Consider the following 16843-nt stretch of genomic DNA (forward strand, 5'->3'; position numbering starts at 1 on the left):
GAGATAACACACGTTGTTGGTGTTGTAGATCGGTCCTAGATCTGGTCTAGTGTCTCTTACGCGACGTACGAGTCTCTAGATGTAGTCGGATTCGCGACACGCGACTCACTCTGCCCGAAAACTCTGGCGTTGCTAATTGCTTGTCTGGCGGTCGATCTCTGTGCGGTCTGTCTGTCCGTTCTCGAATGTCCGTGGACCGTGCTTGCGCTTCTCTGGGCCCGGGGGCGGCGGGGCCCCAAACCTCGAGGGCCAAACGCGAGAGACGCGCACTCCCTCATGACGCCTCAACACCCCTCCGTGTGTGTGTGTGTGTGTGTGTGTGTGTGTGTGTCCACGTTGGAGCCAGGTGTGGTGTGGACGCGAGAATAGCCCCGCCGTTCATGGAGGCAACCGATGCGAGTCGACTGGTGTGTGTCGTCGTGATTTCGAGAGAGAGAGAGATTTACAAGCCAACAAGAATCGTGGTTTCCTATCAAGAATACTCACTCACACACACCCCTCCTGCTTGAGCGCACAGGCCTTTAGGCCCGCGAGTAGCCCCTCCCCATCCCCGCGGCCTCTCCGGGGCACGCACCTCACCCTCTCTCGTAGACACACAGCACACCCTCTCGCACTACATCTCGACAGGAAGCGCATCCGTGAACAGCCCCTGTCCTCTCTTCCCTCGAGATCAGACAAACACAAAAACATGGGCTTCCGTCGCACGGCCGCCTCCTCCGGCGCCTCAAGCGGGCCGGGCAGCGTCCCCGCCGAAGACCTCCGCTTCGCGTCCACCGCGGTGCTCGAGCAGGCGCCCGCCGCGCCGCCGCGCCGCCCGCCGCGCCGCCGCAAGCCGGAGCCGCAGCGCAAAGCACTGTGCACAGACACATGGTTCTCGCAGCGGAGAGCGCGAGCCGCGCGCGAGTTCCCGCGCGTCCCCTCACCGTACGCGCCTTCCCACTCCGCCGTCCTCCGGCCCGCAGGTCGCAGCCGAGTGCAGCGAGATGCCCGAGCAGGAAGTCGTGCCGGCCGAGGGAACGGCCTCTGGCGGCAACGGCTCGTCCACGCCGTGGGCGAGCAGCTCCGACCCGGAGAGCAAGGCGGACGCGGAGGCGTCGCAGGCCTCCGTCGCGCCGGACACCGTCGCTGCCGGCGAGGCGGCGGGCGGCGTCGGCGAGGAGGAGCCCGAGGCGCCCTCGTCGCAGGTCCCAGAGGTCGTCGAGACGGACGTCGAGGAGCACGAGGACGACGAGGACGGCGACGGAGAGGTCGATCCCGCGGCGAGGCCCGCGCCCGCAGGCTCGCCGGCGCCGATCCCGGAGGTTGTCGAGACGGACGTCGAGGAGCACGAGGGCGACGAGAAGGAGGCGCCGCCGAGCGACCCCTTTTCCATGCCCGAGAGCGAGCCAGTCCACCCGCCGCCGGCCGCGGCCGCCCCGCCGGGAGAGGGGACGTTGTCGCCGCCGCCGCCTCGCCGTCGGGGCCTGCACCAGCCAGCGGTCCGCACCGCGCCGGCGGCGCGCAAGAGGCCCACGCCCGCTCCCGCCACCCCGTCGGCCGCTCACGCGGCGCTGACCGAGGCGTCGCTCGAGGGCGACGCGCCGGCCGAGGAGGAGGGCGACGGGCCCACGCCGAGCGCGGCCCCGCCCGTCCGCCGCAAGCTCGACTCCAAGCCGCGCAAGCTGGGCCAGCCCTCTGGAGCGGCCAAGTCAAAGCCGACGCCGCAGCGCAAGCCGGGGGAGAAGCCGCGTGCACAAAAGTCGCGCGGCGAGGGCGCTGCGTCCGAGCCAAAGAAGAAGAAGGCGAAGAAGGACCCGGACGCGCCGAAGGGGGCGCTCTCGGCGTACATGCTCTGGTCGATGCAGGAGCGCAAGTCGGATGCCTACGCCGGCATGAAGGTGCCCGAGGCGGGCAAGGCGCTCGGCGCGGCGTGGAAGACGATGGACGAGGCGGCGAGGGCGCCGTGGGTCGAGGCGTCGAAGGAGGACCACGCGCGGCACGCTCGCGAGATGGCGAGCTACGTGCCCAGCCCCGAGTACGCGCGCGCTCAGGCCGCCGCGCCCAAGGCGCGCTCCGGCAGCTCCGGCGGCGCCAAGAAGGCGGCGACGCCCGCCTCGCGCGGAGGCGGCAAGGGCGCGGCCGCGTCGGCCGCGAGCAAGAAGAGCGCCGCCGGCCGCAAGCGCAAGGCTCTGGCTCGAGGCGACGCGGACTCGTCCGACGACGAGGCCACCCCTTCCAAGCTCGCCTTCTCTCCCCCGCCGCCGCTCGCGGACGCGCCGCCGCCAATGCTGGAGGACGTCCGGCTGCTGCCAAAGGAGCGTGCCCCCATGCGCGCGCTCAAGCTCAAGGCGCGCGGCGCGCCTCGCCGGACCTCGCCCGCCCCCTCCATGAGCTCTGAGCCTGCCTCGGGCCGCGGCGCCGCCCGCCGCGCCCTCGCCCCGCTCTCCACCCCCTCCTCCGCGCCGCAGGTTGGCGCGAGGGTGGCGTGGGTCCCGCAGTGCTACAACGAGTTTGCAAAGCGCTACGAGGCGGAGCTGGACGCGCTCCAGCTGGTGATCGACGTGCCGGCCGACCTGCTCGAGAGCCCCGCCGACGGCACCGCGCACTGCGCCGAGATCATCGCCATCCACCCCGCCGAGACGGAGGGGTGGGAGCTGCTCACTCTCCGCGGCGTCCCGTTCGGCGGCGGGTCCGGCGCGAGCGAGGGGGCAGAGTACTGCCTGCCGTACGTGCCGCGCCGGCTCTGCGACGTGGACCAGCACGTTTGCGCGCTCAAGGAGTACCTCGCCTCGCGCGAGCGCGCCCTCTCCGCCTCGGCGTCTCCGCACGTGCGCGTGCCCTTTGCCGCGCCAGACAGCGAGGGCGAGGAGGAGCTGTGGGAGGGGCGGGTGTGGAGCCGCAAGCCCTTCGACGCCCTCAACTACCCCGACTCGCTCTACCGCTGCCTCAACTGCGTGTGGTACGTCGCCTCCCCCCGCGAGCACGAGGGGGCGTCGATCCAGCCGCTGTGGGTCTTTGACGAGGAGCAGACGGACAACCAGGCACCCGAACGCTCCGCCCCCCCTCTCTCGAGTCGGCGGACACCGAGCCGCGCGCCCCGCCCATCCCGCCATCAGGTGAGCCCGTGGGAGGCGCTCCCGAGCGACACGCACGGCCGCTGGTCCAAGCTGAACCCTCCGCTCGCAAAGCTGGTCGACCAGCTGCGCGTCGACCGCGACACCTACTCCAAGCTGGTGCCCGCCTCCGAGTCGCTCGAGATCACGGACGCGCTCGCCGGCCAGGCGGGCGCCAGCGGAGCCGCGCTCGAGCGCCTCCGCCAGGACACCTTTCTGCGCGTGCTCAAGCGCCTCCAGAGCAGCGAGCCCGGCCGGTACTTCCAGCCGCCCGTGCCGGCAGACGAGGTCGAGTACTACCGGCAGGTGGACCGCCCGATGTGCCTGGCCGCGGTCCAGTCGGGGCTGGAGGGGTCCAAGTACGCCTCGTGGGCCGCCTTCGAGGCGGACGTCGTGCTCATCTACGGCAATGCCATGGAGTTCAACGAGGAGGACTCGCTCCCCTTCTACCTGGCGCAGATGCTCGAGCACGAGTTCAACGAGGCCAAGGAGCTCGTCCGGCAGGCGCTGCCGGCCGTGCTCGAGTGAGCGACACGCGCGCTCAGGGCGCGGGGGAGAGGCCGCGCCGCGAGAGCAGCACGGGATGGCGAGGGAGTGCCGCTGTTCGTCTCGCACAGCGCGAGAGACACGTTCTCAGATCTCGCCGAGAGTGACACTGCTGTCTCGCTCGTGTCTGCTGAGCCCGACTCACTGAGTCCAAAACCAGAGCGCAAGACGAGCAGAACTGTCACGGATCCGTGAGTGTGTTGTCAGAAGCGACTTGCCCTAGTTGAATCGCGAGTTTTGCTGGCGAGTGGAGGCGTGTGTTTGGTGTCTCTTGCGACGCCGCTCTGCCGAAAGCATGAACGGGTCGGTGAAGGACGCAGCACCAGCAGATCAATATCAATAGTTACAGGGGCGAGAATCAATCTTTCCCGGGTGCCTTACAAACCAGCAGACATAAGTGAGAAGAGATACCCCCTCGGCCTCGGCTCTCGACGCGCACCGTCCACCGACACACGGCGCGCACTAACAGAGGACTAGTCAGCAGAGCGCCCACACTCAATCAATACATTCCGACGTTTCAGCGGGGTGGCCGTGGACCTGTGTTTTATGGCCTCTCCTCCTCGAGCCCCTCGAGGCTCGCCGCACTCGCGCGGCGGGAGAGGCTTCCCCGCGCCGCAGCCTGGAGCCGGGTCGCTGCGTCAGTCTGCTGTGCCGACGGCACGAGCCCGTCAAACAGCTCCAGCAGCCTCGTTATCACGGTCGGCTGCCTGGGCGGCTTGTTGCCCTGCAGCTGATCGAGCAGCTTCGCGCTGCTGCTGGCGCTGGAGGCTTGGTCGGTGCCCGCCGTGTCGGTGTGCACGCTCTCCTCCTCGAGGTGGCGGATCACCTCACTCGCGCGGCTGTGGCCGGCGGCCAGGGCCTTGCGCCGCGAGGCGGCGGTCTTGGCGCCCGGCTCCGAGTGTGGGTGCAGCCGGGACGTCACCTTGGCGGGCGGCGACAGCCTCGCTCCGCCCGTGGACTGGCTCGCGGCGGGGCGGGAGGGCTCGAGCGGCGTCTTGATTGGGTGGCACGACGGGGGGCCGGACTTGGACGAGCCCGACCGGGCCTCCTCCTCCTCCTCCTCCTCCCCCTCCTCCTGCGGGCCTGCGGGGAGGGGACTCCCGAGCTGCAGCCAGCTGCTCTGCGCTGCGGCGGGCCCCTTGACGTGCGGGTCCGCCTCGGCGCACGTCGCCTTGCGCCTCTTGCGCCGCGTCTCGACCTGCTGCGCGCGGCGCGTCGCCTTTGCGGTCGAGGCGAAGCCGACCCACCGCTCGAGGTAGTGGTGCGCCTACGGAGGGTTCGGGGACGGGTCAGGGAAGGCTCTCCGTGCCGACCTTGCCGCTCGAGGGAGTGTGGAGGGAGGTGCGGCCTTATGCGGAGCCATCCCTCGCGCGATGCTCGCGCGGTTGTAGCCGCCCCGAGCCGCCTCGAAGCCCCACTTTGGCCTGACGAGCGCGACGCCGCCCGAGGAGACGTAGGCGAAGGTGCCCGTCTCCGCCGCCTCGGGAGGCAGGTAGAGGTCCTCCGCCAGCGCGGAGATCTGCTTGTACGCCCGGCGTAGCACCCACAGCACAGCCACCGCCGTGGGCAGAGACGCGTGCGGCTGCCACGAGGCGAGGATCCACGAGACGACCGAGCAGATGAAGAAGAGGAGGCCCTGCGCAAAGTGGTGCAGCGCCTCGTTGCTCTGGACCGCAAAGTGCGCCGTCGCCGTCGTGACGGCCTGCTCGTTTGGGCCCTTGAGGGCGAGCCCTGCGCCGAGGATGGTGGTGACCGCGGCGATAGACATGCACCAAAGGTGAAAGACCATTCCCACCGCCGAGGTTTTCAGGTGCAGCACGCTCAGCAGCTGCACCAGCCACGAGGCCCAGCTCCAGCCCAAGACGCCTTGGTCGTCCGGGTCGTCGCCGGGCTCCAGGCCGAGGGCCAGGCGGGCGCCGTAAGGCAGCAGGCCATCCTCGGGCGCCGACAGCTCGTGGCTGCTAAGGTTTGCAAACGAGAACCCCGCGAGCAGCGCGGCGTACTGGCCGATCATCGCCAAGTTCTCCTGGTGTGGAGAGGGCGGTGGCGGCGTGGGAGGCGGCGGTGGAGGGGCGGCGGCGGCGTGGGCGGCGGCGACGGTCCTGATAGAATCCGAGCTCCTTTTCCTGCACGCGCAGCAGGTCGACTCCAAGCCGCGCCTTCAGCTCGTCCTTGTCGGCTTGCAGCGTCATCAGCGAAAGAGCCGCGCCGGAGGAGACGCTGTGGGTGAAAGAAACGCTCTTCGTGGACTTTAAGGGACGTGTCTGTCCTCGACCCAGCCCTGCTTGGGATGTCCGTTTATTTATTGGTGGACTTAAGGAGCGTTGTAGATCCCTGGGCGAGGGGTAAACCGAGATGTATACGGTGTGAAGCGAATGCACCGAACACAAGCCCACGTAGAGACCTAGAGAGTAGAGTGGGGGCGTACGCACGTTTTCTGTCGGCGCCAGGTACTCAGAGAGGAGAGAAAGAGAGAGAGAGAGAGAGAGAGAGAGAGAGAGAGAGAGAGAGAGAGACGGAGAGAGAGAGAGAGCTGAGAGAGCTGAGAGAGAGTTGGCAATCAAACAAATGATTGCTAGTTTGCGTTGTTTTTAAACACTGACACACTTGTGTGTGGCGGGTTGGCCGGGTTGCGTGAGCTGCGCGAGAGCACCAGCTAGCTTTGTTATTGTTTGGAGGTATTGTATTGCTAAACATCCAATGCGAGCAGCCACGAGCGATACCACCGGAGCGCAAAGTCCTCCGGCTGCGTCTCGCGGTAGCGGCCCTCGCAAAAGATGGCGTGCGCGTCTCGTCCGTACTTCCCCACCCCCGGCAGCGCGTCGGCCCGCGCCCACCCGCCAGCCACAAACGCGGCGGAGAATGCGACGACCGAGCGCGAGCGCTGCCGGTGGAGTCCGAGCGGGCGGAGGATGGGCTCGACGGCCCCTGGCTCGGCCTCGGCGAGCGAGGGCGCGTCGGGGAAGGCGTCGAGCAGCCTCGCCATCACCGGGTCCACCTGGAGCCGCGCCAGGCGCGTTGGGGACGGGGCGGCCCGCCTCCCTCCCCCTCCCCTCCTCTCCCTCTTTGCAGCGGGACCTGCCTGCGCGTCGTCTGGTTGAGGAGGATGCAAGCGAGGAGGAGGGCCCACGGCCGGTCCCAGAGGAGCTCCTTCGGGGCGGAGGGGAGAGAGGTGAGCGCCCCCTCCCCGCCTGCCCCTCCTCCACACGCTGCCCCTCCCTCTCTCCCGCCGCGCCTCGAGCAAGCCGTATGGAGAGCGCGGCGGCCGCCAATTCGCCCGCCCGCCCGCGCCCGTCGCGCCGAGAGCCCGCGGCGGCGTCGGCTGCACCGCGCCGGACGGCGGCCGGTCCTTGAAGTAGGGCGAGGTGACCCGCCGCAAGCCCGCCGCCGCGTCCTCGCTCTCTGCAGAGACCGAGCGCGCCTCGAGCCCTCGCGGCCCTCCTTGCCGCTCGCCGCTTGTCGAGGGCGAGCCATCGGCAAAGGCGCGCACCGCCGCGCCGACGGAGGCGAAGGTCGCGCCGCTGGGTGAGACGAAGTGCCACGAGGAGGAGGACGAGGTGGTGGCGCCTGGCGAAGCGGCACACCCCGTGGTCCGCCTCCGCTTGCCGCCCTCCGCGCCATCGCCACGGGCCGGCGAGGAGGAGGCGCCGGCGCCGCTGCGCACACGCTCCACGCGCCAGCCGTCCAGGCACGCACCGGTCGCCCCGCGCGCCTCGAGCGCGGCGCGCAGCGACTGCAGCCGGCGCGCCGGCTCGAAGGCGTCAAAAAAGCAGCCGTAAGCGCAGAGGTGGCGCGGGCCGCAACGGGAAAGGAGCGGACAAGACCCGTCGATCGCCGGCGGGTGAGTCGCGACGGCTGGTGCTGCGGTCGGCGACGGCGCGGCATCCGGCGACGGTGGCGCTGCCTCTGGCCAGTGCCGTTCGAGCTGGCGGCAGAGCACGGCGGCGTTCCTCCGCGTGTCGGCGAGCGAGGCGCGAATCGGAGGGAGGGTTGACGCACGCTGCGCCATGCGGCAGGAAATGTTGACGAGCAGCCGATCCAACGTCGTGCGTAGCGTGTGCAGAGCTGTGACGACTGCGGCGGTCGGCGGTTCACCGACCGAGGACCCAAAGTGACGGTCGAGGCAGCGCAGCAACGTGGCAGCGCTGTCCCGCTGCACATCGTAGGCGCCCTTCTCGCTCGCAGCGGCACGGAAGGATTGGAGGGCGCGAGCGACGTCCGACGCGGACATAGTCCCAGGCGCCGACCGCAAAGCTGCTGTTGCTGAAAAAGAAAGAAAAAGCGGGTTGGATGTGAGGCTGAATACAACGGACATCCCAAGCTAGGGCTGGGTCGAGGACAGACACGTCCCCACCTTTGCAGGATTTTGCAAAAGCGAGGGGGGAGGGCCTGAGGGACTGGGAGTCAGGCAAAATTTCTTGTTCTGGTACCATTATTTCTTTTCTAGAAACCAATACACCTAAGAAACAGCGGAAAAAGTCCAACTCGAGGTACTCGTCGACGGTAAATTGGATTGGTATAAAAACGGCGACCCCCGCGCAAGTGTGCGAGACGACCTATCGCCGAGGGGTTGCTGTGGCTGCGCCGCGACGGAATGGACATTGCGGTCGCCGAGCCGTTGCTCAAGTGGTGCCGAGAGAGCGGCTGGCACCCTCTGGACATACTGCCTCTCCTCGGTATCGCTCGCGGCTGGCACGTGCTCAGCGCCGCCGCCCATGGGAGCCCCTACGTCTGGCGCGGACTGTCTCAGACGCATCCCGCAGAGGTGGAACTACACCGCGCCTACCTCGAATATGCGCGGCAAGTCGAGCAACTTCGCGAGAGCTTGATTTTGTACGCGGCTGTGTGGCGTCCCCACCCGCTTCAGCTTGGGCGCCCAGCCAACCCGGCTGCATCGTGGGTCACAGAGCCTGCGCTGCAGCAGCCTGTGCTGCGGCAGCGTGTCAATCAGCGCCCGCCATCATCCACTCCCGATGTCCACCGGTACCTCGAACGGCTCGAGAGGGAGGTCGGCTGTCCTCTGCCGCTTTGCTACGTGGCATTCATGGAGGCCGCCTGCCAGCCTGAGCTGGAGTCGCAGGGCCAGGACGCCCTCCCGCCGCTCGGGGAGCTAAGGCAGCACATGCACTGGACCGCTCGAACTCGGCCGATGTTTGGCCTGCCGGGCATGAGCTTTGGGCACGGCGTGCCCGCACCCGGCGAGCCGCGCGAGCTGGGAGCGAGCTCGCCCACCATCAAGCGGACGGAATCAAGCGTGCGCTTCGAAATCGCCCACATGGGCGAGCAGTCCGACCACCATGGTTTCTTCGTGCACACCGTCTACCTCGAGTGGCGCTTGATCGACGGCGTGGCGGTCTCCACCCAATACGTCCTCGCCAAGATCTCCGACTATGACCCCATGGCGCATGCCGACGGAGAAGAGCCGCTGGAGGACGACATTGCGACCTTCGCGACGTTTCAAGACGTGCTGCAAGAGTGCATGCGCGAGTACATGGTCATGCGCACCAATGACACGGATGGACAACATGAGGCTCGGTTTCGCCTCAGCGACGCCGGCGGCGGCGCGCAGATTGTCTGATGAACTGATCGAGCGGCTGATCGCGGAGCAGCCGCTTGCGAGGCTACGGGCAAACTGGATGTAGCCCCCCAGCTCGCCTCAGGGTGATTGTGTCAGTCGGGAAGCACGCATTCCCATTTGGTGGGCCTGTGGAGGCAGCGCCGACCAGATAGCCCTCACTACAATAGATGACAACACTATACAGACTACGCTCTACGGCTTTATTCTATACACCCCTGCAGTGTCTCAGTATATGGTGTGTCGCGCCGTGTCGCTCACCTGAGAGGCTCGAGCCCGTCTGTAAACTCTGAGATCACACACATGTGTTCAACACGCGAGCGTACGACAAAAACCATATCCGGACGAAAAGAGGAAACCAACCCGCTCAGGGCCAACCCCACAAACGCCGCACTGCGTACTGTACGATCGGCGCGCGATCCCCGGGCTGTTGCGAACCGTAGCGAGCATTGCCCATGGGACGGTACAACTTCGCCCGCGAGAGTGCAGTCCGGACTGGAGTGCGGCTCCGGGCACAACGCCCCGACTAGAAGAGGCGCTCGTCGAGCTGCTGCCCGTGCTCACGGATGCGCGCAGGCATGGCCGCGCGCGCCGCGCCGCCAACGCGCCGCCGCTGCCGCTGCGCACCTACCGCGCGCGCTTAGCGCCCGCGCTGCCGCTTGTTCTGCTCCTCGGCCGCCGCAGGCGGCGATGCGGCCGTGCAGGTCAGGGTGCGCAGGCGCGGCCACAGCGCCCTCGTCTCCTCCGGGAGCGCCATGATGTCGATGAGCCCGCAGCCGCGGTGGCGGACGGGCGAGAAGTGCTGCCGCCGCGAGCGGTGGAGGATCAGGCAGCGCGCGGGCGACGTGAGCGCTCCGCCCGGCGAGTCCTGCGCCGACGGCTCGATGTCGCCCAGCATCACAAAGCGCGAGTCCTCGCCGCGCGCGTCGTCGCCGCGCCGCCTCCCGCTGCGGCTGCCGGACGAGGGCGCCTGCTCGTCAATTAGGAGCAGCACCGCGTCGGCGGTCGACGCGACGGTGCGCATCGCGTGCTCGTCGGCCCACAGGCACTTGCCTGCGCCCTCCTCGCTGCCGCGCTTCCGCGCAAAGGCGCGCACCTCGTCAAGCGTCATCGGCGCGCGGTGGTGGTTGAGCCAGGCAAAGTCCTCCACGCCGGCCGATGCGCACATGCGGTACAGGTCGACAATTTCCTCAGTGAGTGAGTCGGCGACCATTTCACGCATCGTCACCGCGCTCTCAAGAGCTGGCGGGCGCGGCGACTCAGGCAGCAGCTTGTCGACGGCATTGTAAAAGCAGTCGCCATCGGGCGTGACGTTTAGGAGCTCGAACTGGCCAGGTGCGCGGAGCGTGCGCGAGATGCCGTCGGTTCGCGCCATATGTTGATTTTTGGGTTCCGGCTGCTAGCATAGGAATTCATGGCGTTTCTACGGATGGGGGGTGGGGAGATCGGGCGGAGGGGCCCTGAGTGGCGATGTCGGGTGAGAGTGTACGTCATGCCTGTGTCTGGTGTTTACTAGCTCCGAGTAGAGGGGGCGTTCCGCCGCTAGGGGACACCCAAAGCGCAGAACCAACCCTCGGGGAACCGTGCGTGTTTACTTTACGGCCCTTTCCCTGCGAACGCGCACCCCCCCCTAGCTAGGGGTCAGGGCTCTCTAGCCCGTAGCCCGATACCGATCATCCGGCTCGCTGGGTGCGCTTCTCAGCTCCCTGGCCCTGGATGTGAGGTTAATGACTGCACTCCAAGTGCTCCAAGCTACCGAGCCAGCTGAGAGCTGTCGCTGCCACTATCGCTCTCAATCGGGCACTGTCGGGCACGTCCAAGCTCGCCCCCCCCCCCCCCCCCCCCCGGGGGGCGGGGCAGTTACACTGTAGGGATCCTGTACATCTCGATTGCCGACGCCGCCACCATCTCCAGGCTCTCCACAACCTGCGCGGCAGTGCCCGCGCCGGTCTGGGTCTTCCGCTGCTCGCGCCGCTGCACCATCTGCCAATCTTTGCCCCCGCGTGGAGAATCGAAGATGCTCGCGACCATGGTGGAGGAGGCCTTCACCGGCGCTCCCGCGACCTCGTTCGCCCTGAGAGCCGCCTCGTCGAAGGCTCCCCGCTCCTTCGCGGCCTGTTGCGCCCGCACCACCTCCATCGCGTTCGCCGTCTGCGAGTTGAGCTTCCCGGTCCACCCCCGCCAGCACCACCTCCGCCAACGCCGCCGGATCCCTTACCAGCGCCCTTGCCGGTGCCCTTGCCGGTGCCCTTGCCAGACATGCCGCCCATACTTCTCATGAGTGCCGTCACGCGCGCGTCGCTCGAGGTCGCGCCGTTGGACACCGGGTCGGAATTGCCGAACAGCTCCGTGTTCTGCTCGGCCTCGTCCAGCTCGGAAAACTCGATCAACGAGGCGCAGTAGTCACTGATCCCCCCCGTGCCCGACGAGGAGAGGCCGATCGCGCGTGAGCCCGTGAGCACGTCGAGCATCGTGCTCGAGATGTTCCTCCGCCTCGTCAGGATGCACGTCGACGCTTGCGCATTGAGCGTGGCCACCTCCGCCTGCAGCGCGGCAATCGTACGAAGAGCTTCGCCCATCTCAATGAGCTCGTCGTCCGGCGGGAGGCTGGCGAAGTTGAGCTTGCGCGAGGGCTCTGTGAGCTCCTTCCTCTTTATCTGCGCCTGGTGCACATTCTCCGCAATGAGCTGCGCGGTCTTTGCCCCGAGCTGCGCCTCAAACGCCGCGTCCTTGGCCGCATCCTGGCATGACAAGGATGACGAGCCTTCATCGCCGATCGAGTAGCCCACGCCGATTCCCACGCCGAACCCGACGACGAGCGCGCAAATCGCGGCTGCGATGGCCGTGCCGCCGCCGCCGCCCTTGCTGGGGGCCACGGCTGCCATGTCTGTTACAGCGACAGGCCGCTGATGCGTGATGGGGGTACAATGGGCTCAACATACACGTTGGAACAAGGCGTCGAAAATGTCCCCAAAACGCGTTCTACCGTATTCAACAACAACGTATTCCAAGAGCTGCACACGGATAAAAAAGTAACGGAAAAAACTCTTTCCAGGTGTGTTCGGGCTCCAGACATACACACTCATTAATACACCTCGCGGGTGTGCATGTATGTTCGCCGATTTTTAGCAATACCAAACAACTCTAACACTCACACGTAATTGTTATGTTCGTAAGAGCCACACACACACCGCCTTCGTTCGTACTACGTACACTCAAAAGGTCCGCCTCCGGGTGTGTTCGAGTGACTGACCGCGACGGCCGGCCTGTCGAAGCACGAAGGCGGACGCGCGAGAGGCAAGCTGGAGACGCTCGAGCCGCCCACCGGCCACCGCGGGCGGACCAGCTGGCGGCGCTATCGACGTGCACGGCGTGACCGAGACGGCCGGCCTGTTGTTGCGCAAACCCTCTCCCCCTGCCTCGGTGGCTGGTGTGTGCGCGCGCAACGCAGAACCCATCTCCTCGCTCCGCGGCGGGCTCCGACATCCGCGGTACGAGATCTCTCGGCTCGCCCCCCCGCCCCCCCCCCGCCCCCCCGCTCCTCCACAGCTATTTTCGAGCCTTTTTGTTTCTCTACGACGACATCACATGTCGTCCTAGTGTTATCATCACATACACGTATCTCACTCCCCAAACCACACGAGGGCTGAGACGACGTGTCTCACTCTCAAAACACCACTGGCAAGGTGGTCACAAGCCGGGAGCGCAGCTGGATCCCCTGGCACGGCTGGGCTCGCTCGAGCAGCGCCTCCTCCTCGCCCACTGGTGAGCGCGACAGCTTTTGCCTGCGGTGGATCGCATCGTCGTACGGGACGAGCTCGAGAAAGGAGGCCGCGTAGCTGACGGGTGTCTCCGCGTCGGCTCTGTCAGTGCTCCACTTGCCCAGCGGAGGCAGGACGGAGCCGCCCTCCTGCGAGAAGTTCCAACCATTGTACCCGCTCCCCCGCCAGGTCGCCCACCCGCCGTCGCGGCACACCTACGGCAAGGCCTGGTGAGGTAACCTTCTCCACGAGCTAGTCCTGGGGGTGGGGACGGGTTCACCTTCCAAAAACCGGCTGTGGCCGGCCTGCTCCACGGGCGGCCAGCGGTGTGGTAGAGGATGCCCGCCCCGGTGGTGCGGGTGAAGAAGCTCCGGTGGTGGCGTCGGCCAGTCTCGACGAAGTCGCCGTTGCAGTCGTCGTAGGGGAGGTCGCACCCTCTCATCCGCAGCACGAGTGGGCGCGGCCAGCAGCGCAGCGGCACAGTGACGCCGGGCTGGCTCGAGGCGCAGAACTCGGTGTAGCTGAGGGCAGCGGTCACAACCTCGCCCGGCAGTAGCGGTGGGAGTGTGTGTCCGAGACGAATCACACGTGCCCGCACTGCCGCCGTGAGCTGCGCCGAGAGCGAACTGCAGGCAGCTGCCGCCACAGCCATCTCGTCGGCGCGGAGAAAGCTCAGGATGAGGCCGAGCAGGTCAGATGGAAGGACGTCGAGTAGCTTAGCGTGGTTAGTTGAGGTGGAGCGGCGGCGCGTGCTGACCATGTGTCGCACCGTAGTCCAACTAGTTAGTCGCACGATCGCCAAACAAAGGCAAATTTTCTTTTTTTGCTGTGCTAGCAGTCCGACATTCGGCGCGAGGTGATTGTACTTCCCCTCCGCCCGTTCTCCCCCCTCCGCCCCGATGCAAAGCCACGAGCCCTACCTCATCCTCGCCGCCAGCAGCCTGCCATCGAGGATGGCGCCCGACCCTCGACTTGCCTCTTATGCACGAGGCGGGACGAGCGTGAGTGCGCTCGAGGTGAGCCTCGCCTCCATCTTCAACCAGACCCGCGGCCCAGACGAGGTGATCCTCTCCCTCCCGAAGACGTACCGGCGGACAGTCTGGGGTCGCGAGGATGCGTGGACTTCTGCTGCGGCGGCAGAGCATGCCCAGCGCCTCGGCCGAGCCAACCTGCACGTGCAGACCGCCGACGATGAGGGCCCAGGCACAAAGCTGCTCGCCGCGCTGCCGCTCGCACGCAGGCTCGCGGCCACGAGAGGGCTGCGACGCCGAGAGCCGTGGCTCGTGCTTTTCGACGACGACGTGGCGTACGACTCGCTCGCGCTGCAGTGGCTCGCCGGTCATATCAAAGCGACGCCGGCCGCCGAGGAATTGAGGCGGGCAGTAGGTCAGAGAGATAGCACCTCCGTGGCCCACGACCCGTAATGCTCTGTCGTCGCTCTCGATGCAGGCGCGCGTGGAGCTTCTGCGTCTACGTGCTCAGTCCGCCGGCCGAGTCTCCGCCGCTCACGCGCTCGGCGCCGCTCGTGGTGAGGAGCTCCTCGCGCCCTGTTATGCCTCCGGGCTGAGCCCTCCCTCGCCACACCTCGGCAGCCCTGGCCTCTCCGCAGCAGTTCACGCCTCTGCCGCCGGCGGTCCTCCCCGCCGTCCTCCCAGGTCGGGCAAGGGGTCGATCTCTTTGCAATGCCGCTGGCGGTGCTCAACGACATCGAGGCCTTTTACCACAAGGTGCCAGCCAGAGGGAGGAGGTGCCAGCCGGGCTAACGCGAGATCTCCCTTTGCCCCTTGCGAAGCGCAGGCGCTCACCTACTCGCCAAAGTGGTTCTACCACGACGATGTCTGGATCTCGGCCTATTTGCACGGCGCCGCGCAGGTGCGCGTCTACCGTGCGCAGCGCGGGAGGGATGGAAAGAACTGCCAGCAGGGCAAGGCCGTGTACGATTACCTCTTCCTCTCGCGTGCCGACGGGGTGGGGGCACTCAAGGGCAACCTCTCGCGCCACACACTCAACACAGAGCTGATGCAGGCGCGAGAGGAGATGGCGCGCGACGGGCTGCTCCCCGGCGCACGATTGCAGCCAACATCCGACCAGTGGGCCTCCGACCGGTGGGTCCGACTACACCACGGCCCTCGCCCGTCACGACGCCCGGCTTGACCGACGCCGGCAGCGGCGTGACGGTCTTGGTCTGCATGGTGATCGTGCCAGCGCGGGGGCCGACATTCTGTGCGCGCGGGGGGGCGGCCGAGTCGGACGGAGGAGGGACTGAGGACGAAAGCGGCAGCGCAGAGAGAGCGCGAAGGCGCAGCGCGGCGCGGGCTGCCCCACACGTCCTCCCCGCGTCTGCGCCGGCGCATGGGCCGTGCCGCGCGCGCCGCTGGGCGCCACGCGGGTGCGAGTGCGCGCGGCGCGCACCAGGCCGGACACGAGAGCCGTGGCAGAGAACAGCATCGGCCCAAGCTGAGACAACGAGAGATTCTCAACCCTTCTGTCGAAGGAAAATAAAACGCCGGGCCACCCACATTGCTCAAGTTCAAGCCTAGTCCCGCTCTCGTTCCGGAGAGGGGAGAACTAGAGACTGAGGCGAGCACTGACCACTGAGCTCTGAGGGGGTTGGAGGTTATTTTGAGAGAGAGAGACCTTCCCTTCTTATTTTGTCTGTCTGTAGTACGTGGCTGGGTTCACAGCGATTGTAGGAAAATGACGGGAACACTTGACGGTCGCGGCCTTCCGACTCGCGCCTTCGCCTCACTGGCACTATTGTAGCCCTGGCCGGTGCGCGTGTGGAGTTGAAGTTCCGGAGTAAAAATTCGAACGCGTTCTCTCACGGTGACCAAAAAATGTCCACCTCAGAGGCACCTCCGGAGGCAGGCCGCCGCACGCCGGCGACACAGCTCCAGCTGTCGAACTGACCCGCAGCTCCTCTAAGAGCGGGAACTGTGACAAAAGTTGACTGAGGCGGTTGTCAGGAATCATCATACGGATCACATGGTGGCTCTCTCATGACGGAAGACCGCCCGACCACTCCTGGGTGGCACTGCCACCGGTGTCGCTTGACGTCCTGTCGACAGCGTGCCGACAGCGACACAGACCATGTGGGACGCGTCGAGTATCGATCTCTACTGCTTACCCAGCCTTCGAGTGTATCCTGGTTGTGGTCCCACACCCACTGGTGTCCATCTCAGAGACCGCAGGAGGTCATGAGGGTCGATGGGAGTGCCAACCCCACAATGCCTAAAAACCCAGCCCAGTAAGACGCGACAGAGGAAGAAACGACAGGAGGGAGAACGGCGAGAGTGGGACGACCGCGAGGTGGCATGAAGGTTGCAGCGAGACTACCCTCGCGGCGACTGGTACACCTTGTACTGGGACGGCAGCACGGCCGACAAGGGTCGCAAGGCGCGCTACCTACCCGACGCTCGAGCAGCCACGACAACTACGACCCCGGCTCCCCGGCCCCCTCGCAGAGCGCATCAGGCGCGACAAGCGCGAGCGGTCCGACCGCTCCTCCGACGACTCCTCCTCCGACCAAGACTCATGGTCATGCGGCACCGGCTCTACTAGCGAGGCGAATGACATATTCGACACCCTTGACGACCATCTCGGCTACGGTTCCGACTCCGGCTCCGGCTGGTAGTCGACAAGCTGCCGAGCCCAAATCACTGTGTGTGACACATTTCTTGTTGGCTTCTAAAAATCGCTCTCTCTCTCCGCGAGAATCGGCGAGGGACTGCGAAGGGAGATAGAAAGAGGCAGACGACCAAGGGTTAGATCTAGGGTGGGCGACGGCTAACACCACACTCACTCCTTTGCTGCTGTTTTCTTTCTGGGCGCGAGCGCGGGCGTGCGGGCGTGGCCGGCAGCGTGGCGGC

At 66.7% G+C, this 16843-nt stretch overlaps 5 protein-coding genes across 5 annotated transcripts; 2 read left to right on the top strand and 3 right to left on the bottom strand.

Annotated features, from left to right (window-relative positions):
• Window positions 1-380: 380 nt before the first annotated feature.
• EMIHUDRAFT_451523 (hypothetical protein) lies at window positions 381-3620 on the top strand (the record flags this gene model as incomplete). Its single annotated transcript, XM_005768670.1, has 6 exons — window positions 381-399; window positions 675-778; window positions 963-1388; window positions 1473-2276; window positions 2448-2990; window positions 3096-3620. The coding sequence occupies 6 exons, from the start codon at window positions 381-383 to the stop codon at window positions 3618-3620; spliced, it is 2421 nt and encodes an 806-aa protein (XP_005768727.1).
• Window positions 3621-4129: 509 nt separating this feature from the next.
• EMIHUDRAFT_356128 (hypothetical protein) lies at window positions 4130-4922 on the top strand (the record flags this gene model as incomplete). Its single annotated transcript, XM_005768671.1, has 1 exon — window positions 4130-4922. A coding segment is annotated over one exon (186 nt), but the record flags the coding sequence as incomplete, so codon positions are not given.
• Window positions 4923-6327: 1405 nt separating this feature from the next.
• On the bottom strand, window positions 6328-8355 carry EMIHUDRAFT_210641 (hypothetical protein; the record flags this gene model as incomplete). The annotated part of the gene is made up of 5 exons (XM_005768672.1): window positions 6328-6636; window positions 6717-6788; window positions 7009-7901; window positions 8098-8194; window positions 8290-8355. The coding sequence occupies 5 exons, from the start codon at window positions 8353-8355 to the stop codon at window positions 6328-6330; spliced, it is 1437 nt and encodes a 478-aa protein (XP_005768729.1).
• A 1142-nt stretch (window positions 8356-9497) lies between these two features.
• EMIHUDRAFT_436548 (hypothetical protein) lies at window positions 9498-10602 on the bottom strand. Its single transcript, XM_005768673.1, has one exon. It carries the CDS (start codon window positions 10586-10588, stop codon window positions 9854-9856), a length of 735 nt encoding a protein of 244 aa, XP_005768730.1. The 5' UTR covers window positions 10589-10602; the 3' UTR covers window positions 9498-9853.
• Window positions 10603-12775: 2173 nt separating this feature from the next.
• Window positions 12776-13734, bottom strand: EMIHUDRAFT_451525 (hypothetical protein; the record flags this gene model as incomplete). The annotated part of the gene is made up of 2 exons (XM_005768674.1): window positions 12776-13189; window positions 13255-13734. 2 exons carry the CDS (start codon window positions 13732-13734, stop codon window positions 12881-12883), a joined length of 789 nt encoding a protein of 262 aa, XP_005768731.1. The 3' UTR covers window positions 12776-12880.
• Between the last annotated feature and the right edge of the window lie 3109 nt (window positions 13735-16843).

Source organism: Emiliania huxleyi (genome assembly GCF_000372725.1).
Source record: "Emiliania huxleyi CCMP1516 unplaced genomic scaffold EMIHUscaffold_45, whole genome shotgun sequence".
Lineage (NCBI taxonomy): Eukaryota > Haptophyta > Isochrysidales > Noelaerhabdaceae > Emiliania > Emiliania huxleyi.